General features: G+C 36.5%; 1 protein-coding gene across 9 annotated transcripts in view; it reads right to left on the reverse strand.

Annotated features, from left to right (window-relative positions):
* NUP98 (nucleoporin 98 and 96 precursor) overlaps positions 1 to 26,077 on the reverse strand; it is a 101,165-nt gene that overhangs the window by 50,261 nt on the left and 24,827 nt on the right. For 5 of the 9 annotated variants that reach the window (XR_005020846.1, XM_036859595.1, XM_036859594.1 and 2 more), the window contains 6 exons: positions 23,655 to 23,792; positions 21,588 to 21,726; positions 15,277 to 15,369; positions 10,989 to 11,129; positions 8,213 to 8,346; positions 5,251 to 5,438 (listed from right to left, as the gene is read on the reverse strand). Coding sequence is in view for 8 of the 9 variants with exons in the window: in XM_036859595.1 (XP_036715490.1) it covers positions 5,251 to 5,438; positions 8,213 to 8,346; positions 10,989 to 11,129; positions 15,277 to 15,369; positions 21,588 to 21,726; positions 23,655 to 23,792 (833 nt within the window). In the remaining variant the exon portion in view is untranslated. The remainder of the gene's footprint in view (positions 1 to 5,250; positions 5,439 to 8,212; positions 8,347 to 10,988; positions 11,130 to 15,276; positions 15,370 to 21,587; positions 21,727 to 23,654; positions 23,793 to 26,077) is intronic. The other 4 variants (XM_036859599.1, XM_036859593.1, XM_036859596.1 and 1 more) reach the window with 3 other exon arrangements.

Genomic DNA, 26,077 nt, shown 5'->3' on the forward strand with positions numbered 1-26,077 from the left:
TGTATGTAGAAGACCTAAATGATTAGCAAGCTTAATTTAATATCACCATACCCAACAATTATGGAATAAATATTCTTTTCAAATACACATGGAATGTTTATGAAAACTAACTATATGTTGGACTATTAAAGCAAGCCACAAGTTTCAAAGAACTGAAATCACCTGAAGTACTTTTTTCTTTTGCACATAAGCTAGAAATCAGCAAAGAGATAACTTAAAAATCTCCATGTTAGGAATTTATATTCTTGAATAACCCAAGGCTCAAAAAACCCCATGAAAATCAGAAAACATTTATAATTATTTTTTGAACATTAAGAGTACTACCATATCAAAACTTGTAGAGTACAAATAGAGCTGAACTAAAAGGGAAATTTACATCTCTAAATGCATATATTAATATTTGAAAAGGAAAGTTGAAAATAAAAGCTAAGCATCCATTTAGACAAAGGACAGAAAATTAAATACCATAAAAAGAGGAGGGAATGGACTTCCTTGGTGGCACAGTGGTTAAGAATCCACCTGCTAATGCAGGGGACACGGGTTCGAGCCCCGGTCCGTGAAGATCCTACATGCTGCGGAGCAACTAAGCCTGTGCACCACAACTACTTAGCCTCAGCTCTAGAGCCCGCGAGCCACAACTACTGAGCCTGCGCACCTAGAGCCCATGCTCCACAACAAGAGAAGCCACCGCAATGAGAAGCCTGCGCATCGCAATGAAGAGTAGCCCCCTGCTCGCCACAACTAGAGAAAAGCCCATGTGCAGCAACAAAGACCCAATGCAGCCAAAAATAAAATAAATTAAAAAAATTTTTTTTTAAAAAGAGGGGGGAAGGGACTAAAAATAAATATTAGTGAAAATATGATAAATACAATTAAAAATTAATGAAATAGGAATCAGACTCGAGAGCATCAATAATGCCAGAAGTTAGTTCTTTGAAGTGGTCAATAAAACTGGTAGATCCCTGACCACATTGCTAAAATGAGAAGGCACAAAATACCCACATGTCAGGAATGAAAACACAGACATCCCCACAGATTCTACAGAAATGAAAAAGACAGTAAGGATATTTTTAAACAACTTTATGCCAGTAAGTTTGGAATTTTAATGAGCTGAAATGAATATTATAAGAACATAACTTGTCAAAAGTGACTCAAAAAAATGAAAAAGCTGATGTCCTATAACTTTAAAGTCAATAATTAGAACAAAACACCTTACTACAAATAATACTTCAGACTTGTATCTTCACCAGTATCCAACATCTAATGGAAGGGGGGGAAAAAGGCCTATCTTACACAAAGTCTTCCAGAAAATAGAGGAAATGATACAATTTGTGAGGTCAGCCTAATTTTTATACCAAAACTGGGTAAGGAAATTATAAGACAGGAACATCCAAGCCAATCTAAATCAGGAACACAGAAGGCAAAAAAAATCCTGGACAAAATTTGACATGGTGAACTCTACAAGAAAGTAAGTTACCAAACACTATCAGGGCCTATGGAAAGGGCTTAGGAGCCAACGTGAAAGGGTCCCTTCTGGCCAAAGAGCGAACAACCTGGTGATCACAGAAAATACTAGCTGCAATGGATGGAAACACAGCAACAGGGGTGGGGTGGGGGGGAGGAGAGAAGATGGTTTAATTAAATGTTTCACATGAAGAACGTACAACTAAAAGACAAGGAACTAAATATGAAACATAAAAACAGTGTCAGGCAAATGTGAAGAGGACTGGAATCAGAAATATCAAGGTGAGACAGGTACAAGGAACAGACACAAGAAGCCAAAGAACAGAAAAGTGTTGCACAATTTGTGAAAGCAAAACTGTGACTTTGAACACCAGATTTATTTCAACAATGAAATATTTCATAAGTGAAAACAAGGGACAGATTCATGTATATTTCGCCATATTTACGTCACTGCCCTCACTTGGCTTATAGGAATACAGCGATATAGGAATAAGAGTTACTTGTTTGAACTTGTATTGAACTTGTTTCCCACAACCTTGCTACATTTATTTATTAGTTCAGAATTGACATACAGTAAACAGCACATATTAAATTGTACAATTCGGTAAGTTTTGACATGTGTATACGCCAGTGAAACCATCATCACAATCAAGAAAAACAACATAGCCATAAACACCCAGAAGTCTCCTCATACACCTTGTAATCTCTCCTTTCTATCCCTCCAAGACCTCTCCCTCATGTCCAGGCAACAACTTGCACTTTCCAGTATTTTATATAAATGGGGCGGTGGGGGGAGAGACTATCTTGGTAAATACAAGACAGAATACCATTTGGTCAAGTCATGTTTGAAACAAACATTGAAAAAAAAACTGGAAAATAAAATTATATCCACTTGAAAAAATATATATGTGTATTTAAAACCAGAAACATCAAAATACTCCCTCTGCCTGACAGTCCTCCCTATCCCTCTTCAGTTTAAACAACACATCCTCAGAGAAGCTTTCCTTCATCATTCTGTTAGTCTCTCCTACAGTGGCAATCTCTACTTCTCCTGTCACTTGTCTCACTTGTGATTATTTTGTCAACATCTCTCTTCCCCCATAGTTTGTGACAGAGGAATGTGTCTTGTTCACAGCAACTAAGCCCGTGTGCCACAACTACTGAGCCCGTGAGCCACAACTACTGAAGCCCACGTGCCTAGAGCCTGTGCTCCACAACAAGAGAAGCCACCGCAATGAGAAGCCCATGCACCACAACGAAGAGTAGCCCCCGCTCGCCGCAACTAGAGAAAGCCCACGCGCAGCAATGAAGACCCAACGCAGCCAAAAAAACAAAAACCCCCACAACACTGTAATCAACTATATTTCAATAAGTTATTTAAAACTTAAAAAAAAAAAAGAATAAACACACATGCAAACGAACAAGCATATAACTTGAATAGAGAATCTGACTTAATATATCAAGGGTAGCATTTAAATTCCCTTGGGAATGGTGCAGTTTGTTTAACAAATGATGCTGGCATAACTGGCAGAATAAATAAATAAAAGAACATGTGGAGTTCTGACAAGAGAAAAGATGGGTAAAATTTAAAATAGGGTGGCCAGAGTAGTATTCACCGATGTGACATTTGAGTAAAGAGTAAGAGAGTTAGCTATTAGGATTTATGGGGAGAAGTGTTTTAGGCAAAGAGAACAATTGGAGCAACGATCCAAAGGCGATAGCATGCCTTTCTTGTCCTAACAGCAGCAAGGAGATTATAGTGGAGTAAACAGTGAAGACAGTAGTAGATGTGTTTACAGAGGTAATGGAACGTCAGTTCTTATAGGGCCTCATATGCCATTGTAAGGAATTCAGCTTTTACTGGGTGAAGTACAAACCACAATTGAGTTTTGGATAGAGAGTGACATGGTCTGACTTACACTTCAAAAGAATCACTGTTAGCTGTATTCTGAACAGAATGCAAAGGAACAAAGGTAAAAGCAAAAATATCAGTTAGGAGAATATTGCAGTAATTCAGTCAAGAGATGATGGTGCCTTGGGTCAAGGTAATTAGTAGCAGTGAAGGTGGTAAAACTGGTCAGATTCTGGATAATTTTTAAAGGCAGAACAAAGATTTGCTGATGGCTTAGATATGGGATGTATGAAAAAAGTTAACGATGATTCCAAAATTTTTGGCCTGAACAACTAGAGTGATAGAAATGCAATTATCTGCAACAGGAAAGGCTTTGGGTGGAATAGCTTTAAGGTGGAAGATCAGTTCAGTTCTGGACAGATTAATTTTGAAATAAATGTCTATTAGACATGCAAGTGGAGATGTTGAGTAGGGCTGGATATTGGATATAAGAGTCTGGAGTTTGCGAGAGAGGGCCAGGCTGGAGATAAACGTTTGAGAATTAGACTACAGATGATCAAAAAGTCTTGAAATTAAATTAAATCACTTTGGGAGTGAGTAAAGATAATGTGATCAAGAACTGAGCCTAGGGGCACTCCAATTTTAAGAGGCCAGGAAGAAGAGGAACCAGCAAGGGAGACAGAAGGAGCAATCAGTAAGGTAGGAACAAAACTAGAAAAGTGGGGGGTTCCTGGAAGCCACATTTCCAGGAAAGTAAATCAAGGAAAAGTGACAGGTAAACCGTGTACTTCTGATACATCAAGTAAAGACTGTTGAGAGCAACACCACAGAAGTAGAAGCCAGGAAGGGGATATACCATATTAACAGCAAAACGTGTGCTTTCCCACTCCAATCCTCTCTATTTGTATATCATATTTGTAGATCCTAAGACCTGGTGAAATTGCCCTGAAAGTTGTTGATCTGATGACTGGACTAAAAAGGGTGACTCTAAGCCCTTTTTATTTACTCTGTGCCGAACAATTTGCTAAATGCTGGGGACATAAACATGAATAATACACAGTTCCTGCCTTCAAAATAATCCAATGATGTTCTAAAGAAATGCATAAAATCGGACTTTCCATCTTTTCTTAAGCAGCTGCCCACCATACTTTTAAGAGAAAAAAAGGAGTGATAATTTTTTACACTTTATAACATTCATAGACTAAGAACTGTAAGAGATGAATTCCTACTTTTCCCCCCAAAGCTTAAAAAAAAAAAAAAAAAGCTTTCCTTTTTGATTAGAAAAGTATTCGGTATTTAAAAAAAGCCTGTGTGTGTGTTTAGCAATGCATCTAGAAAAATAAACAACTTAGAAATGAAATGCCCTGAAATTATATCTCCAGAAGTTAACTACTATTGACACTTTGGTATGTATTTTTCTTCAGTTTTTTCCCCCATGTATATATATTAACACTCTAATAAGGCATGTTTGCATACTTTAAGTATAATTTTCAATGTTTACCAACAACTCTTCTACATACTTTCCTGAATTTATTTTCAATGTAATTATTTATTATTATTTTATTATTTAATATCTATATGTGTAGGAATTAAAACAAATGTGTGTATACGTATATATATTTTTTTCTTAACTAGTTTGGCCAATTTGAGTTGTAAGAAAACAGTGTCTTCTGCTTAAAATAATGTAAGCACTAGCTTATCAAAAACAAAACCAAATAACATGATATATGCAAAACTTGAAGCATGTTAACCAAAACATGTTTATGTTAACTATGATTATCCCTGGGAGTGATCGAGTTATTTTTATTCTTCTTCATGACATTCTATATTTATCACATTAAGGAAAAAATGTATAACATTTGTAGCACATTTAAGTAAACAGTTTTACACTTAGTTTATATTAGTATTTTACATCTAATTTAACAGAAACTCACTTGGGCATGAATGCTCCATTGGCTAAGGATGGTTCATCGTCATCTAGCCCATCAAAGAGATGTGACTTGGCTGTGCCTGTTGTTTGTAAAGCCTTCGGTCGGACTCTGGTGGCAGGGCGGGGTGTCAGTTTATAATGTGTAGGTGTTGTGAGAGCCTTCTGGGCTGCTGGATTTGTTGGTTTCAATCTCTGAAAAACAAAAAAATCAAGGAAAGTTCTAGTTTAACTCAAATATGATACTGGCCTTAAAAATCAAAAGACCAGAGTTCACACCTCATCCCTGCCATTCACCTGCTAGATCCCTCTTGGAGTCTTGGCTCCCAAAACACAAGGATTTCCCACCCAACTTTGTATGTAAGTGTGAATGCTAATGTAACTGTCTTTATTTCTCTATAATTGATTTTCATTCATCTCCCCAGCCCCCATTTCAATGGGTTTGTCTGACTTGTTTCAAAATGTAATTGAGATACTGCATCTGAAGTGCTTTGTAAATCGAAATGTACTAACAGAACATATTAATATACCATGTGCACTTCTCTTCATCTTACAAAAGAGAATAGCCTGCAGTTGTTTTGCTTTCTAAAACAAAGACGACGATATTTACATTCAATTTTAAGAAAATATAATACCAAAATAATTCTAAGCCTAATTACTTTTCAATTAAACCAAAAATCTTATCCTTCAAGAAAAAGTGAGACACAGCCATAAATATTCAACTTTTATGCAATCTACATCACTCTGAAAAAATGGATAGATATTAGCTTGCATTTATCCACCATTTAATAAACGCTGATAATTACCATGAGTCAAACACTAAGAATAAAAATAATACAATTGGGACTTCCCTGGTGGCGTAATGGTTAAAAATCCGTCTGCCAATGCAGGGGACATGGATTCGAGCCCTGGCCCAGGAAGATCCCACATGCCGCGGAGCAACTAAGCCCGTGCGCCACAACTACTGAGCCTGTGCTCTAGAGCCCGCGAGCCACAACTACTGAGCCAACATGCCACAACTAATGAAGCCCACGTGCCTAGAGCCCATGCTCCGCAACAGGAGAAGCCACTGCAATGAGAAGCCCGCGCACCACAATGAAGAGTAGCCCCCACTCGCCGCAACTAGAGAAAGCCGGTGTGCAGCAACGAAGACCCAATGCAGCCAAAAATAAATAAATAAATAAATAAATAAATTTATTTATTTAAAATAATAATAATAATACAATTACTCTCCCTGATATTTGAGGGTATTACAACTTAGTGGAGGAGACATACAACTAAATTAATTAGTTTTCAGGTTGGTTTTGATGGCACCTTTACTATGTCTCCATAGCATCTTCAGGATGTTATACATTTGTTTTCCTAAACAGTATACATGGGATTATATAACCACTTGAAACAACAATATCTAAAATATAAAACCCGTCACAGTTTATTCTTCTGTTCACAATGCAGACTGTTTACACTTCAGTAACAACAAACCTTCCCAAATCTCTTTCGTGATCTTTCACAACTCTGTGCCTTTACTTGGAATGTCTTGACCTAGATCTACCAACTTCTACATATGTTCTCAAAAAAAGTTAAACCTTACCTCTTCTGAAAACCTTTATCAAACTCACCGAAGAATCTATGCTCTTCCCTCTGTGATATTTTTAAATTTTTATTAAGATAAAATTCACTAACATAAAATTCACCATTTTAATGCATATAATTCAGGTGAGTTTTAGTATATTTACAAGGCTGTACAACCACCAACCACTAAATTCCAGAACATTTCCCTCATTACAAAAAGAAATCCCGTGCCTCCCAATTCCTCTCTTTATCTCTCTTTTTTTTTTTTAACATTCATTTACTTTATTATTTATTTATTTGGCTGTGTCGGATCCTAGTTGTGGCATGTGGGACTTTTTTAGTTGCAGCATGTGGAATCTTTAGTTGCAGCATGTGGGATCTAGTTCCCTGACCAGGGATCAAACCCGGGCCCCCAGCATAGGGAGTGCGGAGTCTTAGCCACTGGACCACCAGGGAAGTCCCCTCTATCTCTTGGCAAGCATGTACTTTCTGTCTCTATGGATTTGCCTATTCTAGACATTTTATATAAATAGAATCATGTGGCCTTTGCGTTTGGCTTCTTTGACTTAGCATGTTTTCAAGATTCATCCATGTTGTAGCATGTATCATCACTTCATTCCTTTTTATGGCTGAATGATATTCCATTATATAGACATACGACATTGTGTTTATCCATTCATCAGTTGATGGGCTCATCTCTCTATTACTGCATATACTATACTAAAGCTGAGTAAATTTAAGCATGTACAGGTCTGATCTTCCTCACTAGATAGCAAGCTCTTAGAGAATAAATTCTTGTTTACTTTTATTAGGTATCCTCAGTGCTGAACACAATAACTAGTCAGACATAAATGGCTAAATAATTTCTGTATACTGAGCAACTTACTCTAATTCTCAACACTGAACAGAACTGCTATTCCCATTTTACAGATGAAACACATTCAGAGAGGCAAAAGGAGATGCCCAATATCTCACAGACTGTAAGTGGTAAAAAAAGGATTAAACCGACCAAAGACTACTTTTAATGCCACAACACAGTGAGCAGAAGACCATTTCTAGAGCCTAAGAGATTAAGACAAAGCTATGTAGAAATCAGGAGAAAAAAATTTTGATTTGCCACTTAAGACATTATGATGTTAGAGAAATCAGCCTCTGTGAACCTTAGTTTGCTCAACTATAAAATGAGTATAATATCTGCCTCATATCAGGGCTGTTGAAAAGTCTCAGCCTTTACTTCCAGTTCAACACTTATTTCACTGTCATGCTGCCTTCCAGATACAAAAATAATTTACCCCCTGGCCTAGTGAAAAGCATAAATAATGTGTCTTAAAAGCTTAATTACACCTAAGTTTCTCCTACTCTGAGAACAGATTTTATAGAAACATCCTTAAACTTACCTCTTCTTTCTTCTTAGGGTCTGACATGGGATTCCGGAAGAGAGGAGAGTCTCCAAAAGGTGAGTACGTCAGACTATTGATGTGCTGTTGGAGAACAGCCTGCTGGGCAGCAGAAGCATTTGGATCTGTCAAAGCTTTTTAAAAAAAGAAAAGAAAAAGCAAGATGTCAGTCCAAGGATCCAGTGCCTTAAATCAAGAGAACTTGAGATTCTCTTCAAAATGTTCAGACTCACTCAGTGGCATTACTGGTTGAGAGCAAAGGAGCAAACTGTGAAGAAAATCAACAATCAAATAATCTAAAAGGTCAAAGATATGTGCAACATTTCATAAGAGACAACACACATAAAATTTTACTTAGGTGTTCATTATTGCCAATAATCAAAGAAATGTAAACCTAAACAACCTTGAAGAAATTTTATATCTACCTCATTATCTATCAACGGCATAGCTATATAAAAAGAGATCAGTCTGACTTCTAGAAACACTGCAAATTGGTTTTAATATGTCTAAAAGAAACAATATGGGGCTTCCCTGGTGGCACAGTGGTTGAGAATCTGCCTGCCAATGCAGGGGACACGGGTTCGAGCCCTGGTCTGGGAAGATCCCAAATGCCACGGAGCAACTAGGCCCATGAGCCACAGTTACTGAGCCTGCGCGTCTGGAGCCTGTGCTCCGCAACAAGAGAGGCCGCGATAGTGAGAGGCCGGAGCACCGCGATGAGGAGTGGCCCCCGCTTGCCGCAACTAGAGAAAGCCCTTGCACAGAAACGAAGACCCAACACAGCCATAAATAAACAAAATTAAAAAAAAAAAATACCTAGCATATATACTAAAAAAAAAAAAAAAAAAAAAAAAGAAACAATATGACAGTACACAGAGCAAGTACTGTTTTTATATTTTTTAACCTAATGATTTTAATCATGAAAATCTAACCCAAGGACTTAATTAAACTAGAAAGAAAATAAAGACATATTTGTAAGTGTTCACTGAATGTTATCTGTAATGGTCAAGACTTGGAAACAACCTATGTCCAACATTAACAGTTGTAAAAATCATGATTCATCAACATGGTGGATTAAGTAGTTGTTAAAAATGACAATGTGGAAATAACAAAGTATCTTTGATTTAATTTAATAAGTAAAAAATTCCAGAATAAAAAATATTAAGTATACTGAGAATATAGAGGAAGAGGGTAGCAAATGAAAATGAAAATGGCTGTTAAGGCATCCTTATATTTACTATTTGCATTTGATATTCATATTACATTTAAGTAAAAATTGAAAGGAAAAAAAGACCACCCCATTTTCTTTCAAAGTGTAAGAGGTATCCAGGGTAAAAGAATTCTAATACCACCCTTAAGAATTTGGACTAGTGTTAAGGTGATAAGGGCAGGTAATGTAATGCAAGGGAAAAAAATAATTAGAAGTTCCAGGAGAAAGAAAAAGCTGTAATAGAAAAGATTACTTGGTTAAGTAGCAATATTTTCAGTTGTAATAAAATGCTATGTTCATTTGAAACTTTTAAATTATTCTTTCCCCAAAGAAAAGAAGACAGTAATTATTAGGAGAGAGTACTTTATCAACTTTATCAATACAAAAATATAAAAAGGGCAAAGAAATGAGAGAAAAAGAAGGGTAAGGAAGAGCACTATTAGCCTTACTTGACCAAGGGGACTCAAAAAATACTATCTCCTAGTTGACAGAGTAAGAAAAAGTATGTAAGGACATGGCTTAAATTTGCAAAGTTTGTAAGGACATGGAAATTTGCATGGCTTCTCAAAATGTGAAACATGGATCATGATAGTACAGGAGATGAATTTAATGGTACAGAGACTCACTCCTTCCTTCTCTCCTTCCATCCATCCATCCATCCATCCATCCATCCATCCATCCATCCATCTCAGTTACTCTATATCTGCCAGGTGACATCAGTTTTTTATTTTTGGTAAAACATAGTTTTCTTTAAAAAAAAAGATATTTAAGTTACAAAGTAAGTTAATTTTAAATTAGAAATAATAACAAAGGTGGCAGGCAGATATCACAAAAACTAGGAAGGGGTATTCAAACGAATGAAGTATGAAAAACACTTTAATAGATAAAACTAAACTTGTGGGGGACTTCCCTGGTGGCGCAGTGGATAAGACTCTGCGCTCCCAATGCAGGGGGTCCGGGTTCGATCCCTGGTCAGGGAACTAGCTCTCACATGCATGCTGCAACTAAGAGTTTGCATGCCACAACTAAGGAGCTGGCAGCCGCAACTAAAGAGCCCACGAGCCGCAACTAAGACCTGGCACAACCAAATAAATAATTAATTTTTTAAAAAAGCCTCAAATCCAGCTACAACAACAACAACAACAACAACCCCTAAACTTAGGGAATTTAGTAAACAGATATATTGGGAGAAGTGAATAAAAAACAGAGGTGATAACTGAGCTAAATTCTCATCTACCATTAACAAGTTAAATAGTGATATATGTAGACTTAAGCAAAACACAGCAATATAAGCACATCATTTAGAGATATAAACTTACTTATACGCCAGATGAATTAAAAGCTGTAACAAAAGTGGTTTCTTTGGGGGAGTAAACCTAGGAGTGGGGAAGCAGGGAAGGCCAGGACCTATTATAAGCCCTTCTGCGCTACATGATTGTTTAATGACCTGTGTGTATATACTGCTTTGGTAGGGATGGGATAGGGTGGGGTGGAAAATCCAGTCAGCAAATTAAGTATTAGCAAGAAATAAACTGAGTAAAGGCTTCTAAAGTAACTGACACTTACCTACTGGGGCCTGGGGGGCTCCAAAGCCCAAAGTGGCTGTCGTAGTATTAAATCCAGGGGCCCCAAAGGCTCCTGTACCAAGAGGCCCTCCGATCTTAGGCTGGTTGTTCCCAAACAAAGATGCCTGTCCAGCACCAAGAGCTATGGAGACAAGAGGAAAGAAAAAGCGCCACAGTAGATTCTTTGAATGTTACGCCAGAGGTCAGTTACTTAAAAATGTAATACATTTGGAAACTTCATAATAACCACTCATTTCAACAAAAAATCTAATACAGTAAATGCTAACTATATGCCAAGAACTGTGTTGAATACATCATATATATCATAGGCAAAATACTTAACCTCTCTGTGCTTCAGTTTCCTCAACTATAACATGAGATAATAATACATAGCTTAGATATTTATCCTACAATTAAAATAAACACATATTAAGCACTGAAGAGGTCTGGTAGATACTAACATTCATTAAATATTAACTACTATCATCTCATTTAACCGTCACAAGCCTGAAGCAGGAACTATTGTCCCCATTTCACAGAAGAGAAAATGGAGGGTTTAATAATTAGCTCAATGTCACAAACGTAGTAAGTGGTGAAACCAGAGTTCACACCTCGATGCATCTGACGATACAACCAGGGCTCTTAATTGCTACTCTATAGTAAAACACATTTCTAAAGAATTTTAAAATTGTCAATTCTCCTTAAATTTCAATATCTGCAAATCAAAATACTCAACTGAACCAAGTAAAACGTCATCTTTTTGACTAACATGCAGGCTATAGAAAACCAAATCCAATATATCTTCTTTGAAGAGCAAAAAGTAACACTTTCAAGTATACCGTCTCATGAAAACTATTTCCGACAATTTTTTTGTTTGTTTTATAAAAAGCTGAATGCCTTGTGATGAGGTTACTAAACAGATTCAAGTTTCAGCCTAAATCTGTGGATGGAATAAGAACTTATTTTCACCAGGGAGAAGGCCGCTGCAGAAACCTGTAATGTTTTAAAGCTTAACGAATCTTGCTTATGGACCGTGTTGTTGGCAATGATTTTTAAAGTGTAAAGTGGGAAGAACTTAGTTTTTTTAGGATAAGTTATTGGCATAAGTTAAAAACATTTTTCCATCCCTCCCCCCACCCCAAAGAAAAAGTTAATGGCAATTTGGAAGATCTGAAGTTCTTTTTAACATACCAATGTTTCTTGACAGAGATACGGTTTACCAGGAAAATCACTTCAAACATATAATACTTGGAGGTCAAAAATATCGAATGGAAACTGTCTTGAGATTGCAACCCCAAAAAAAGGATAGGAAGTTTACACTCAGAGAATGCATACATATAAATTAATGAGGGTGACTCCTAAATGAACAAAACATCCCTTAACTGTCCAACTCTCACTAATAATAATAAGATAAAAATATAGCAATGGGATTATTTCACCTTAAAAAACCCAGCTTTGAAACAGGGAATAAGACTTCTTTTAAAGTTCCAACCCATTAGAAACTGGTGAAAACTCCAAGAAAAACTAAGTTATATTACTCCCTTTTTAAAAAAATTTGTTTATTTTATTTATTTTTGGCTGCGTTGGGTCTTCACTGCTGCACGCGGGCTTTCTCTAGTTGTGGCAAGTGGGGGCTACTCTTCATTGCGGTGCGCGGGCTTCTCATTGCAGTGGCTCCTCTTGTCGTGGAGCACAGGCTCTAGGCACGCGGGCTTCAGTAGTTGTGGTTCGTGGGCTCTAGAGCGCACGCTCCATAGTTGTGGCGCACGGGCTTAGCTGCTCTGCGGCATGTGGGATCTTCCCGGACCAGGGCTCGAACCCGTGTCCCCTGCATTGGCAGGCAGGTTCTTAACCACTGCACCCCCAGGGAAGTCCCTATATTACTCCCTTAAAGGACATAGTTTACAGTAAAAATTTCAGGATTCTTTTTTTTTCCCCTAGAGAACAAAACCTCCTTACCCCTAAACAAAAGGTTTAGATGAAACCTGAATATATAAAATGGATAAAAATTTGTTCTGGATGGGTGTGTATTTGCATTAGCCCTGAAGGAAGAATCATGAAACAGTCTAAAAATCACTATATTTCAATAACCTACAAAATAATAACAATATGTATTTTATCCAGATCAGTCTTATATTATGCACAAATGGCTCTTTATACTTAGTGAAAGGACTTACACAAGTTGAGGGACATTCTGATGTATAATAATGTCAATTTATGAATTGTGTTATATTTACAGGTAGTTGTAGGAGTCATAAGGAAGATATACTGGTGGCACCATGGTAACAGTGGTCCTAAAAACTCCAAGGATGCTCAAAGAATAAATAAAAATGGTTATACCTCATTGAGATTTTCTAATAAATGTTAGAATTTAATTTTATCTATGGTACCTATTAGCTTTGGGTAGATTTTTCTGTGTATATCTTAGTGTAACAAACTTTACTAGATGTACCCTTAAACTTACGACTTCATGGAAAATTTTAAGAACTAAAACTTCTTAGTATTGTTACTAATAACTACCAAGAAAATGGCATACTACTGATAGTGCTAATGATAGTTAATACCTGTGTGAAACAAGAAACTGATGCACCCATGATTTAATCATACACCAAAGGATAATATAAAACACTTTACACTAAGATTGGTCACTTAAATCTAGGTGTACAAAAAATTTATGTATTTGTACACTTAAGGTTTCTATAGTCTACTACTCATGAAGTACCCAAAGGCCTATGTTACATGAAAATGTACTTCTGTTGAGGTATGAGTTTGAATCTCTATCATTCAAAACAAGAAGCTATCTACATAGGAATACCCACTTACCTAATGTGCCCCTAAAACACAGTCCAAAGCTACAATGTTATCCTAATTGTGATATCATGAAATGCAGAATTCATTAATGTGGGTATTTATATCTGATAGTCTCCAGACACATTCCTCTCAGAGCCAAAAGTCTGCTTTAGCAGACGTGACCACCAAAGAATTTCAATAGTGTGTACTCAGTGATTCACAATTCTCGTTTCCCTACATGATCTATTGCTGCTAAGGTTGGGGGTGTAAAATTCTTTATTAATTGTATTTGGCTTTTAGTTTATATGGGCAAAGCATGAATTAGGATTATATAACAGCAGTGAAAATGAGATTTATCGTTTGTGAGGTACAACTGTTCAAGGAGAACCGAATATATTCAAATAAATAAAGAGGTTGAGGTATTACATTATTGTGGGACAGAAGACAACAGCATCAGGAAAAAAGTTATAGACCACTTTATAATCTTACACTACAGAATAAAGCATTGTTAATCATAATCTGCAAGACCCAGAAGCCAAAGAGGAGAGAATAACAACTTTGACCACATAAAAATAAAACTTGTACATTAAGCTATCATAAACAAAATTAAATGATAAACAAAGACTGAGTGGAAATATCTGGTAACAGACATTAGAGCAGCATCTTATCCCAGCTTAGGTTTATGGTTCATAAGCTGTCTAGCATCAAACTACCTTGAAAAAGACCACACCAAAGTTAATTTTCCTTCTGGGATTAGAAGAGAACATGATGTCAGATGTTATATTCTGCTTAAGTTTAAGGATCACATTGTACAAAAAACTACAGCTTTTTAGTTTTTATTTCTTGCAAAATATATGTAGTAGAAGTTGAGTAAGCTCAAAAGCTCAAGAAGTTTACCATACAACCCAAAAGAGTTAATATCCACAATATATAAAGCATTCTCAAAAATAAAGAAACAATGATCAAATATTATGAATAGAGAGCTGAAAGATTCAAATGTCCGGTAAACATACACAAGGGTGTCCTTCACTGGTAATCAGCGAAGTGTAAATCAGAACATACCAACTTCCACTATCAGGTACACAAAGATGAAGAAGCCCAACAATACGGAAAGGGTATGAAAAAATGAGCACTTTTATGAAATATGAGCAAAAATGCAAACTGGCATTCTTTTTGGAAGGCAAATTAAAAATTGGCAAGACTGACCAAAATTCAAAATATGTGTATCTTCTGACATAACACATTAAGTACTGAAAATCCCAGGTAGACCAGGACTATCAGAGGACAAACATTCTGTACAAAAGGAACAGACAGCCTCTAAGATAAATGTGCCCGCGTTTTAAAATCTGGTAAAGCATATGGGAATGTTTTCTAAATCCATTTGTGCAAATGAAAATCTAGGCCTTTTATTTCCATGTATATGATCAAACAGAGGTCTTAAGTTCCAGCAATTAGATTTAGTTGTATCACTTCCTAAATCTTATGGTACAGTTCCTTACCTGTTCCAAATCCTGCACCAAGCCCGGCTCCCAGAGTTCCAGGTCCTGGTTTACTTCCAAAAATACTATTCCCACTGGTATTTGTGCCAAACCCTAGAAGGACAAAAGAATGAGTGGACTGTACATTAACACAACTCTCAATGTCCTGTACAAGGGAGTTTAAAACAAAGCAGTCTGACCCTAAGTTTTGCATCCCTTCATTTTTTGATATTTAGAAATCCTAAATGGTAGGCTAATTTAATTTTTAAGTTTAATTTGAGTAAGTATAAACAGATCCCACAGTCTTCCTATTTACTTAATTACATTTTAGACTTGAAATATCAATTCAATATAGGATAATACCCAATATTAAAGCAAAGTGATTGTGCTTGAGGAACATTCCCTTCTTAAGACTCAAAGCCTCCATTCTATGTTTCATGTTTAATTAGTAGAAGAAAAATTAATTCCCCCAAACTTTCACTAAAAAATAAGAGTCAACAAAGACACTTCACTGAACCTAAAGGTTCTTGCTAAGAGAAGATTACCTATAAAAATCTCTACAGCAGCTTTTGTTTTGAACAGATGGACCTTGTATGAATAGTAATGTGTGGCTGATTACACATGAGGAGCTTTAATGGAGTCAGACTCAATCAGCTCATAGGAGCATTCGAGGACTCAGCTAGCTGACGTTAAAAAGAGAAGATAATCTATGAATAACCTTTCTTGAATTGAATTGTTTCATTATCAGAGATGACGGAGAGTTGAACACACCATCCTCTTTCACTATGACCCAACATTTAGAGAAAATCCTGTGATTCCCCTCTAAAATCCACAAGTTTCCCCACAAAGACACCTACAAATCACATTACTGCTATTATTTCTCTTTTGTTCAGATGTGTGCAGTTTCTGTACTTCTTTTGGAGCTAAATATCAACAAATAATAATGAACATATCATTAATCTCTTTTGATAAGAGGAAAAAAAACCCAATCACTGGTCAGCAAATCCTGTTTGTGGTACACCTGAAGTCTTTTTAAAAGGTATCATGGAGGTGAACAAGTTCAACATAACAGAATAAAGAAAGTGTCTTGGAATATATGTCAGTGTCACCAACTAAGATTATACTTTGTCATGCCAATATTTGAATTTATATCTGAATGAAAAATATCAAGAACAAAAGTTAAAGAATTAAACAGCTTGAAAACATATTTCTAACATCATTTAAAAATCCAAGCAAGTAACCTGACTTACTTTCAATACATTTAATTCATGCATTCATTAAGTCTTTCCTTCAATTCTCCTAACAGCTATGCCACAAAAATGGAGTACTGCCCACTCAAGCACAATCAATTTTCTTTAAAGAAAAAAAACCCAAAAAACAAGAAACCCAGAAAATGTACTTGGAGATGTTGTCTTTCTGAGTTAAAATTTAACCAAAAAGGATCTTCCAACCCCATAAACAGCAGAAAACAAGATACTAGTGAACTACCTCAAACCCACAAGAGGGAAGTAAGTCCCAACTTACACTGTTTATACCACACATTTCCACAGATTCTTACTGACAGAAGTTTATCAACTCTGTTATTTCAAAACAACTTTAAAGTAAAATTAAGAACAATTAATTGATTAACAGTCAATTAATTTATGACAAAGGAGCCAAGAATATACAATGGAGAATGGACAGTCTCTTCAATAAATGGTGTTGGGAAAACTGGACAACCACATGTAAAAGAATAAAACTGGACCATTATCTTACAACATAAACAAAATGGATTAAAGACTTGAATATAAGATCTGAAATCATAAAACTCCTAGAAGGAAACATAGGGGTAAGCGAGAAAAAAAAATTTCTATCTATATACGATGACAGATGTTACCTAGACTTATTGTGGTAAGCATTTCACAATATATACAAATATTGGACAATTACATTGTATTGGGTAGGCCAAAAAGTGCCTTCAGTTTTCTAAGTAAAAATAAAAGACACATTTTTCATTTTTACCAAGAACTTTACTGAACAACATATTCACCCTTTTGTTCCACTGCCTTCTGACATTTTTCAGCCAACTTCATAATTCTATCTTCCCAAAACTTTTTATCTTTTTGAGCAAAGAACTGTTCCAGGTGCCTTTTACAGTCTTCCAGGGAATTGAAATTTTTTTCCATTAAGAGAATTTTGTAAAGACTGAAATAAATGGAAATCTGAAGGTACAATGTCTGGTGAATACGGCAGATGAATCAGAACTTCCCAGCCAAGCTTTAACAGTTTTTGCTTGGTCATCAAAGAAACATGTGGTCTCGCGTTATCCTGATGGAAGATTATGCATTTTCTGTTGACTAATTCTGGAGGCTTTTCATCAAGTGCCGCTTTCAGTTGGTCTAACTGGGAGCTGTGCTTATTGGAATTAATTGTTTGGTTTTCCGGAAGAAGCTCGTAATAGAGGACTCCCTTCCAATCCCACCATATATACAACATCACCTTCTCTGGATGAAGGCCGGCCTTTGGTGTGGCTGGTGGTGCTTCATTTCGCTTGCCCCACGATCTCTTCCACATTGTTGTACAGTATCCACTTTTCATTGCCCGTCACAATTTGTTTTAAAAACGCAATGTTTTCATTACGTTTCAGTAGAGAATCGCATGTGGAAATTCGGTCAAGAAGGTTTTTTTCGTTTAACTTATGTGGAACTCAAACATCAAAGCGATGAACATAACCAAGCTGGTGCAAGTAATTTTCAAAGCTCGATTTGGGTATTTTGAGTATGTCGGCTATCTCCCGCGTGGTTTAACGTTTACTGTTCTCAATTTTTTTTTTTTTTAACATCTTTATTGGAGTATAATTGCTTTACAATGGTGTGTTAGTTTCTGCTTTATAACAAAGTAAATCAGTTATACATATACATATATTCCCATATCTCTTCCCTCTTGTGTCTCCCTCCCTCCCACCCTCCCTATCCCACCCCTCTAGGTGGTCACAAAGCACCGAGCTGATCTCCCTGTGCTATGCGGCTGCTTCCCACTAGCTATCTATTTTACATTTGGTAGTGTATATATGTCCATGCCACTCTCTCACCCTGTCACATCTTACCCCTCCCCCTCCCCATATCCTCAAGTCCATTCTCTAGTAGGTCTGTGTCTTTATTCCCATCTTGCCACTAGGTTCTTCATGACTGTTCTCAATTATTGTTTCAATTTGATTGCTATCAACTTCAACTGGTCTACCCAACTGTGGAGCATTGTCCAGTGAGAAATCTCCAGCATGAAACTTCGCGAACCACTTTTGACACATCTGATCAGTCACAGCACCTTCTCCATACACTGCACAAATCTTTTTGTGCATTTCAGTTGTGTTTTCACCTTTCTTGAAATAACAAAGCATAATATGCCGAAAATGTTGCTTTTTTCTTCCATCTTCAATATTAAAATGGCTATACAAAAATTCACCAATTTTGATAAGTCTTTTTTCAAATGCATGCTGTCACATACAATCTAACAAAATTGTTTCAAATGAAGTTAAAGACAATTAAGTGCTACTACAGCCATCTTACGAAAAACGAGCTTTCTGGCCCACCCAATACATCTGAAATATAATGTTACATGTCAACTATATCTCAATTTAAAAAAAACCAATGCTTAAAATATCAGATGTCTATGTACACAAAGAGCTCAACTGTCCCCTTAACCATGTAGCATGAGGAACCAATAATTTATTACCGAGTACCATCTTGTCAATACCCAAAAGATCTTCAACCTCTTTAAACTGTTGCTCACAAGTGTTGACATCCTGCTTGTAATTTCTCTCCTGAAACAATTCTATTCATTCACTTAACCTTAAACTAGTCCCTGTTAGGAATAATTACTAAGAAAATGAACTGATGACTCTAAGGAATGACTTAAGGATGTGGCAACATCAATTGTAGATGAGTCTTTTCACTCTGTGGATTAATCACCATCATAATGAAACACAATCCCATACTGGATAACGTGCAACCAACAATGATATGATACGACAAATCTTTGTGTAAACTTATTCCATTTCCAGATTTGTTATATGACTTATTTCCAAATCAGAAGATCACCTCTGCCCACAACACCAAAGTTGATAGCTTCCCAAGACAATAGGAACATCAAAGAAAGTCTTACTTAGATCTGGATCCCTCTGGGGTGGTAATGGAATGACAAGTTCACCCAGGAGTAAAACAAAACTTGCCACCCTGCAACCCTTACTTGTATAGGGAATCTTTCCTCTCAGGGCCCCACTTATTCATTAATAAACTTTTAGTGAGCACCTAGTCTATGCCAGGTACTAGGTCAACATTAAGGATTTAAAAAAAAAAAAAAGGACAATTCAAATTCAGCACATAAGTAGTGAGGCATATCAAATAAAGATGAGAGTTTTCATTTTCAAATCAATAGCCTACACAAACACCTTGTCAGATAGAAAATTATTTAATTCTGAACATGAAGTATGCTATCAAAAAACATGCATTTTCAAAGGGAGCAAAATTACTTCTTAAGGGGCAAAAAAAAATAGATATAAGATGGTTTATGGCCTTCCAAAGGTCCACAGTACATAAACAGACACAGTATATATGTGGTATTAAAATCTCATGGGGTGAGAAGATAATTTTTAAGAGGAAAAAGGTCTACAAAGTCTCTCTGGGGAAGAGGGAGTGACAGGGATTTAAAAAAAAAAAAAAAAAGGCTGAAAAACACTGATTTAACCCTTAAGTATCTTTCCCATCTTACTTCATAGATAAGAAACAAATACACAAAATTTGATATCCATGTTAACCAAGTCCACTGCCTCAAAACAATTCTTTCATCGAGTACAACCAAAAAGAATTATAGGTAGAATGATAATCATTACTAGGAGTGAATGAACAACCCAACAAAAGGGGTTATAAAACTCAAATCAAAACATTAATTTAGGAATTGGTACCTGACAAGGACCTATCTACCTCCTTCACATAGTTCATATTTCCATGAACACATATAACTTTCCAATGGATGCTTAATGTAGCCTCTTTCTCCAGTACACAATCATTAAAAAACTCACTGAAGGGCTTCCCTGGTGGCGCAGCAGTTAAGAATCCGCCTGCCAATGCAGGGGACACGGGTTCGAGCCCTGGTCCAGGAAGATCCCACATGCCACGGAGCAACTAAGCCCGTGGGCCACAACTACTGAGCCTGTGCCCTAGAGCCTGTGAGCCTCAACTACTGAAGCCCGCACGCCTAGAGACCATGCTCCACAACAAGAGAAGCCCACCACAACAAGAAGCCCACGCACCGCAAGGAAGAGTAGCCCCTGCTCGCCACAACTAGAGAAAGCCCGTGTGCAGCAACAAAGACCCAACTCAGCCAAAAATAAATTAAATAAATAAATAAATTTATTTTTTTAAAAAAACTCACTGAAAAACTGTAACTGCTGACTTATGGCAAATGACCATATGTTTGTACTCATCTCCCACTAGATATCCAGAGCCTAACATTGCATCTGGCACATGAAATCCTTAAAACAAATATTTCAACCACTATTTCCCTTGGTAATGAAATGAACTTTTCATATATGATTTATCTCAAAATATGTTGAATTTCTTTGAAAACTTAATTAGGTAGTTATAAAAGACAGTTAAAATAATAGAAATAATGTTTCTATTAAACGAATTTAAAATTTTCCAGCATATCTCTGAAAAGTAGTATAAGGTTTTTCTGTTATTCAATCTTACATATATTTTCCAAATTTCTTCCAATGAACATGTATTCAAAAATACACACAGCTATAGGAAAACTACTGAACAATCCCCCAAATCAGAGAGGCTTCAACTTCCAATGAGAATCATTAAATCTCAAAAAAACAACAAAACACAAAACAACAACAACAGAAAGTTAAAAAAAAGAATCATCTAATCTCATCTGTTTACTACTTCCCTGCTTGAAACCTGGCCTAACAGAATGTGTTATCTCAACCAAATGTGTTTCACTTATTGTTTCTCAATTATTGGTGAGATAATCCAAAGAAAATGATTCCTTATTTTGAAAAAAATCTACCTCCATTAGAGAACCAACATTCTGCACAGTACTGCTACTGCATGTGCTGAATGCCCCATTTTATTCAAAGCAGGGAGTCAGAGAATATAAATTAGTTAAGGCAATTTACATCTCTTCCAGGCATCTCAACCCAAGTCCTTGATTTTAAACCTTTCCCTCTGGTACCTCATATCAAGCCACAGCTTACCTGAGAATTTTAAAATATTCCCAATAATATGAATCAGGAGAATGTGTGGTATAGTCAGTATAACTTTAAGAGAGTCAAACCTGCTTTTTATATGTACCAAAATTGGAAGTGTTTGTATTGGTTCCTAAAGTCAGGGTTGGTTTGTTACCAAAGAGCCCGCCACTGGTTGTACCAAACGAAGGAGCACTGGTTGTGCTGGTTCCAAATGTAGTAAGCTTGTTATTGCCAAACAGGGTCTAAAAAGAACACAACACAGGAAAATATTAAGTAGTATAAAGATACACTCCAAACAGGAAACAGAGGTTACCTTAGGTACACTGGATTGGGTGTGTGGTAAGGGAGAGAAGATGTCATAATTTTTATAAAAAAGGTATAAAGAAGGATGAATAACTATGAGAAAAACATACTAATCTGAGCAAGATTAACAAGACAGAATGCTCCTGGCTTGAGAAGTTAATGGTAACCCCTCATCAAACATAATATTTCAGTGAGACAAAGAAAAAAAAAAACAACAACAAGGCAAATATTTTTTACCTTGTAACAGAAACGTTATCATGTATTTAAAATGTGCCAGTAGAAAGAGTTACAGTAAAAAGTTTAAACATGCTACAACATGGATGAAACTTCAAAACATTATGCTAAGTAAAAGAAGTCAGTCACAAACGATGTGACTCCATTTATATGAAATGTCCAGAATAGGTAAATCCAGAGCAGGCCTGAAGTGACTTGGGGGGAAATGAGAAGTGACTACTAATGGAGATGACGTTTCTTTTTAGGGTGACAAATATGTTCTAAAATTGACTATGGTGATAGCTGCACAATCTGTGAATATGCTAAAAACCACTGAATTTTAAACTTTAAAAGGGTGAATTGCATGGCAAATGGATTATATCCCAATAAAGTTGTTAAAAAATAACTTTCTGAAGCATTAGATAATTTTCTCAATTTCTCACCTCAAATAAGAAATAATAGATTTCAATCTCCATGAAAACAACCACATGATTTGGGGACTTTTTTTTTTTAAACTGCAGTTCAAAGCTTGTTACAATGGGTACATAATACAGACATATAGTTTCTTTAAGTGGTATTTACTATTGTTTTTTAGGTCAAGTGTATTCCTATATAGTAATTTTTTACTTAAATGACTTAACAAGGAAAAAAATTCAGTTAAGCCTCCAGTGGCATGAAGACCTTGAGAATACCAACAATTTTAACAACTTGATCACCACCAAAAATATTTAATTAACAAATACGATACCAACTTATCACCCAAAATAGAAGTTGGAAATAGGAATTTAAAATTACCTGATTTTGGGCTACCCTGGTGGCGCAGTGGTTAAGAATCTGCCTGCCAATGCAAGGGACACAGGTTTGAGGCCTGGTCTGGGAAGATCCCACATGCCACTGAGCAACTGAGCCCGTACGCCACAACTACTGAGCCTGTACTCTAGAGCCCACGAGCCACAACTACTGAAGCCCGCGTGCCTAGAGCCCGTGCTCCGCAACAAGAGAAGCCACCACAATGAGAAGCCTGTGCACCACAACGAAGAGTAGCCCCCTCTCCTCGCAACTAGAGAAAGCCCGCGCACAGCGGTGAAAACCCAACGCAGCCAGACATACATACATTCATTCATTCATTCATTTATTTATTTAAAAAAGAAAGAAAAAAAAAAAACAACCTGATTTTAAGAGCAAAAGCACCTCAACTTAAACTCAACAATTTAACCAACGGGAGTGAAATTTTACTATCAGAAGTAAACTCCACACAAGTATTGAAACAAACAAGTTTTAAAAAGAACTTACTTTTTGAAAATAAACCTATTATAAGTTACTAAATAGCTTTCAGTTACTATCAGTATCAAATCATACACTATAACCCAAAAAAATACTTGAAGACAGACTTTTCTTTCTTTCTTTTTTTTTTTTTAAATTCAGCATTCTTTTTTTTCCATTTTTTAAAAATTTATTTATTTTTTTGGCTGTGTTGCGTGGCTTGTAGGATCTTAGTTCCTCGACCAGGGATTGAACCCAGGCCCATGGCACTGAAAGCACTGAGTATTAACCACTGGACCACCAGGGAATTCCCAAAAGACAGATTTTTCTTAGAAATTCCTTTAACAGATTTATACACATCTTCAAGTTATAGTCAACTGCAAAAACCTACCGAACCAACAGCACCAAATCCAGTACTGGTCTGCCCAAAGAGACCTGTTCCTGTTCCAAATGCTGTCCCAGTGCTGGTGTTTGTAGCTGTCCCAAAAAGACCTCCCGGCTGTGAGGCTTGGGTTACTCCAAATAAACCCTGTAAAAGGTAATCTAGATTACAAGAAAACCTACGATAGTCAATTGTCTTTAAAAGTCTTAGATTATTAATAATAGTTGCCATTTTTTCAAGTTTATGTGACAGACATTATGCTAAATACATAGAACATTTCTTTTCTTCACAACAACCCTGAAAAGCAGGGCCATTTTCCAAAAGAAAATAAGGCTCAGAGGAGTTAAAAACTTGCCCAAGATGTCACAGCCCCTAAGTGGCAGGACCAGAAATTCGTATCTGTATCTAAGCCTGATGAGCACCACAGTCCTGGATAGCTATAAAGACTTTATACTAACTCTTGTGCTCTAAGAGATAACTGGGTTGCCACACTGAAAACAAAATGCCATGACAGGGTGCTTCATTTTCAGAGTTACGCCAAAAGAACGTATTAATACTGAGCTGGAGAATGGACTTTGAATCAAATAACTGAAAATAATCAGCTGAAAATAAATTAATCTGGACAGAGGCAGTAGTGTAATGTTAAATCTTCATTTGTTATGAGAAACTACACAATTTCAAATAAGCAAAGTTTGTATCATCCAATGTTTAAAGATTTTTTTATGCATTAGTCAACAAAAGAAGAATATTGCATTAATGGGCTATAGCTGAATTGAGAATTCAACGTAGTGTTTTAAACAGCTTTACTGAGATATAATTCACATACCATAAAGTTTACCTATTTAAAGTGGACTATTCAGTGGGTTTTTTTCTATGTTCAGTGCTATGCAACCACCCCCACTCTAAATTCAGAAAATTTTGAACACTCTAAAAAGAAACCCTGGACCCATTAGCAGTCACTCTCCATTCCTAGGCAACCAACCACTAATCTACTTTCTGTTTCCATAGATTTGTCCATTCTGAACACTTCATATGAATGGAATCATACAAAACGTGGTCTTTTGTGAATGGCTCTTTCACTTAGCATGTTTAAAAGGTCCATCCATGTTGTAGCATGTATCAGTACTTCATTCCATTTTAATGGCTGAATAATAGTCCACTGTATGTATATACCACATTTGTTTATCCCTTCATCACTGATGGACATTTGGGTTGTTTCCACCTTTTAGTTATTATGATCAGTTGTATACAAGTTCTTGTGTTTTTATTTCTCTTGGGGGAAATACCAAGGTGTGCAACTGCTGGGTCATATGCTAACTCTACATTTAACATTTTGAGGCATCGCCAAATTTTTCCAAAGTGGCTGCACTATTTTATATTCCAAACAGCAATGCATGAGGGTTCCAATTTCTCCAAATTCTTGAAAACATTCATTATCATTGTCTTTTTGTTTATAGCCTTCCTATGTGGATATGAAGTGACATCTCACTGTGGTTTTGAAATGCAGTTTCCCTGATGCCTACTGATATTGAGTACCTTTTCATGTGCTTATTAGTCATTTATCTTCTTTGGAAAAATGTCTATTCAAGTCTTTGGTCCATTTTTTAATGGGCTGTCTTATTATTGAATTATAAGAGTTCTTTTTTTTTTTTTTTATTTTTTATTATTTATTTATTATGTTTATTTTTGGCTGTGTTGGGTCTTCGCTTCCGTGTGAGGGCCTTCTCCAGCCGCGGCGAGTGGGGGCCACTCTTCATCGCGGTGCGCGGGCCTCTCACCATCGCGGCCTCTCTTGTTGCGGAGCAGAGGCTCCAGACGCTCAGGCTCAGCAGTTGTGGCCCACGGGCCCAGTTGCTCCGCGGCATGTGGGATCCTCCCAGACCAGGGCTCGAACCCGTGTCCCCTGCATTGGCAGGCAGACTCTCAACCACTGCGCCACCAGGGAAGCCCCTATAAGAGTTCTTAATTGTTTGGACACAAGTCCTTTGTGAGATACATGACTTGGAAAATATTTTCTCCCATTTGCAGGTATTCCTTCTGCTTTCTTGATGGTATCCCCTTTGACCCACCAAAGTTTTTAACTTTGAAGAAGCCCAATCTATTTTTCCCTTTTGCTGTTTTTGCTTTTGGTGTACTATCTAACAGATCATTGCCTAACTCCTTTTCTTCTACGAGTTTTATAGTTTTAGCTCTTACATTTGATCCATTTTAAGCTAACTTTTATAGTTACCACAACTGTATAAAGAAAAGGTCCAACCTCGTGCTTTTGCATGTGGAAAACCATTATCCCAGCACTCTTTGTTTAAAGATTCTTTCTGTAGTGAACTGTTTTAGTACTATTGCTGAAAATCAATTAACCATGAGGATTTGTTTCTGGACTCTCAATTCTAGTCCCCTGATTTATACGTCTAGCCTTATGCCAGTATTACACA

This window comes from Balaenoptera musculus, chromosome 8 (assembly GCF_009873245.2).
Source record: "Balaenoptera musculus isolate JJ_BM4_2016_0621 chromosome 8, mBalMus1.pri.v3, whole genome shotgun sequence".
Classification (NCBI taxonomy): Eukaryota; Metazoa; Chordata; class Mammalia; order Artiodactyla; family Balaenopteridae; genus Balaenoptera; species Balaenoptera musculus.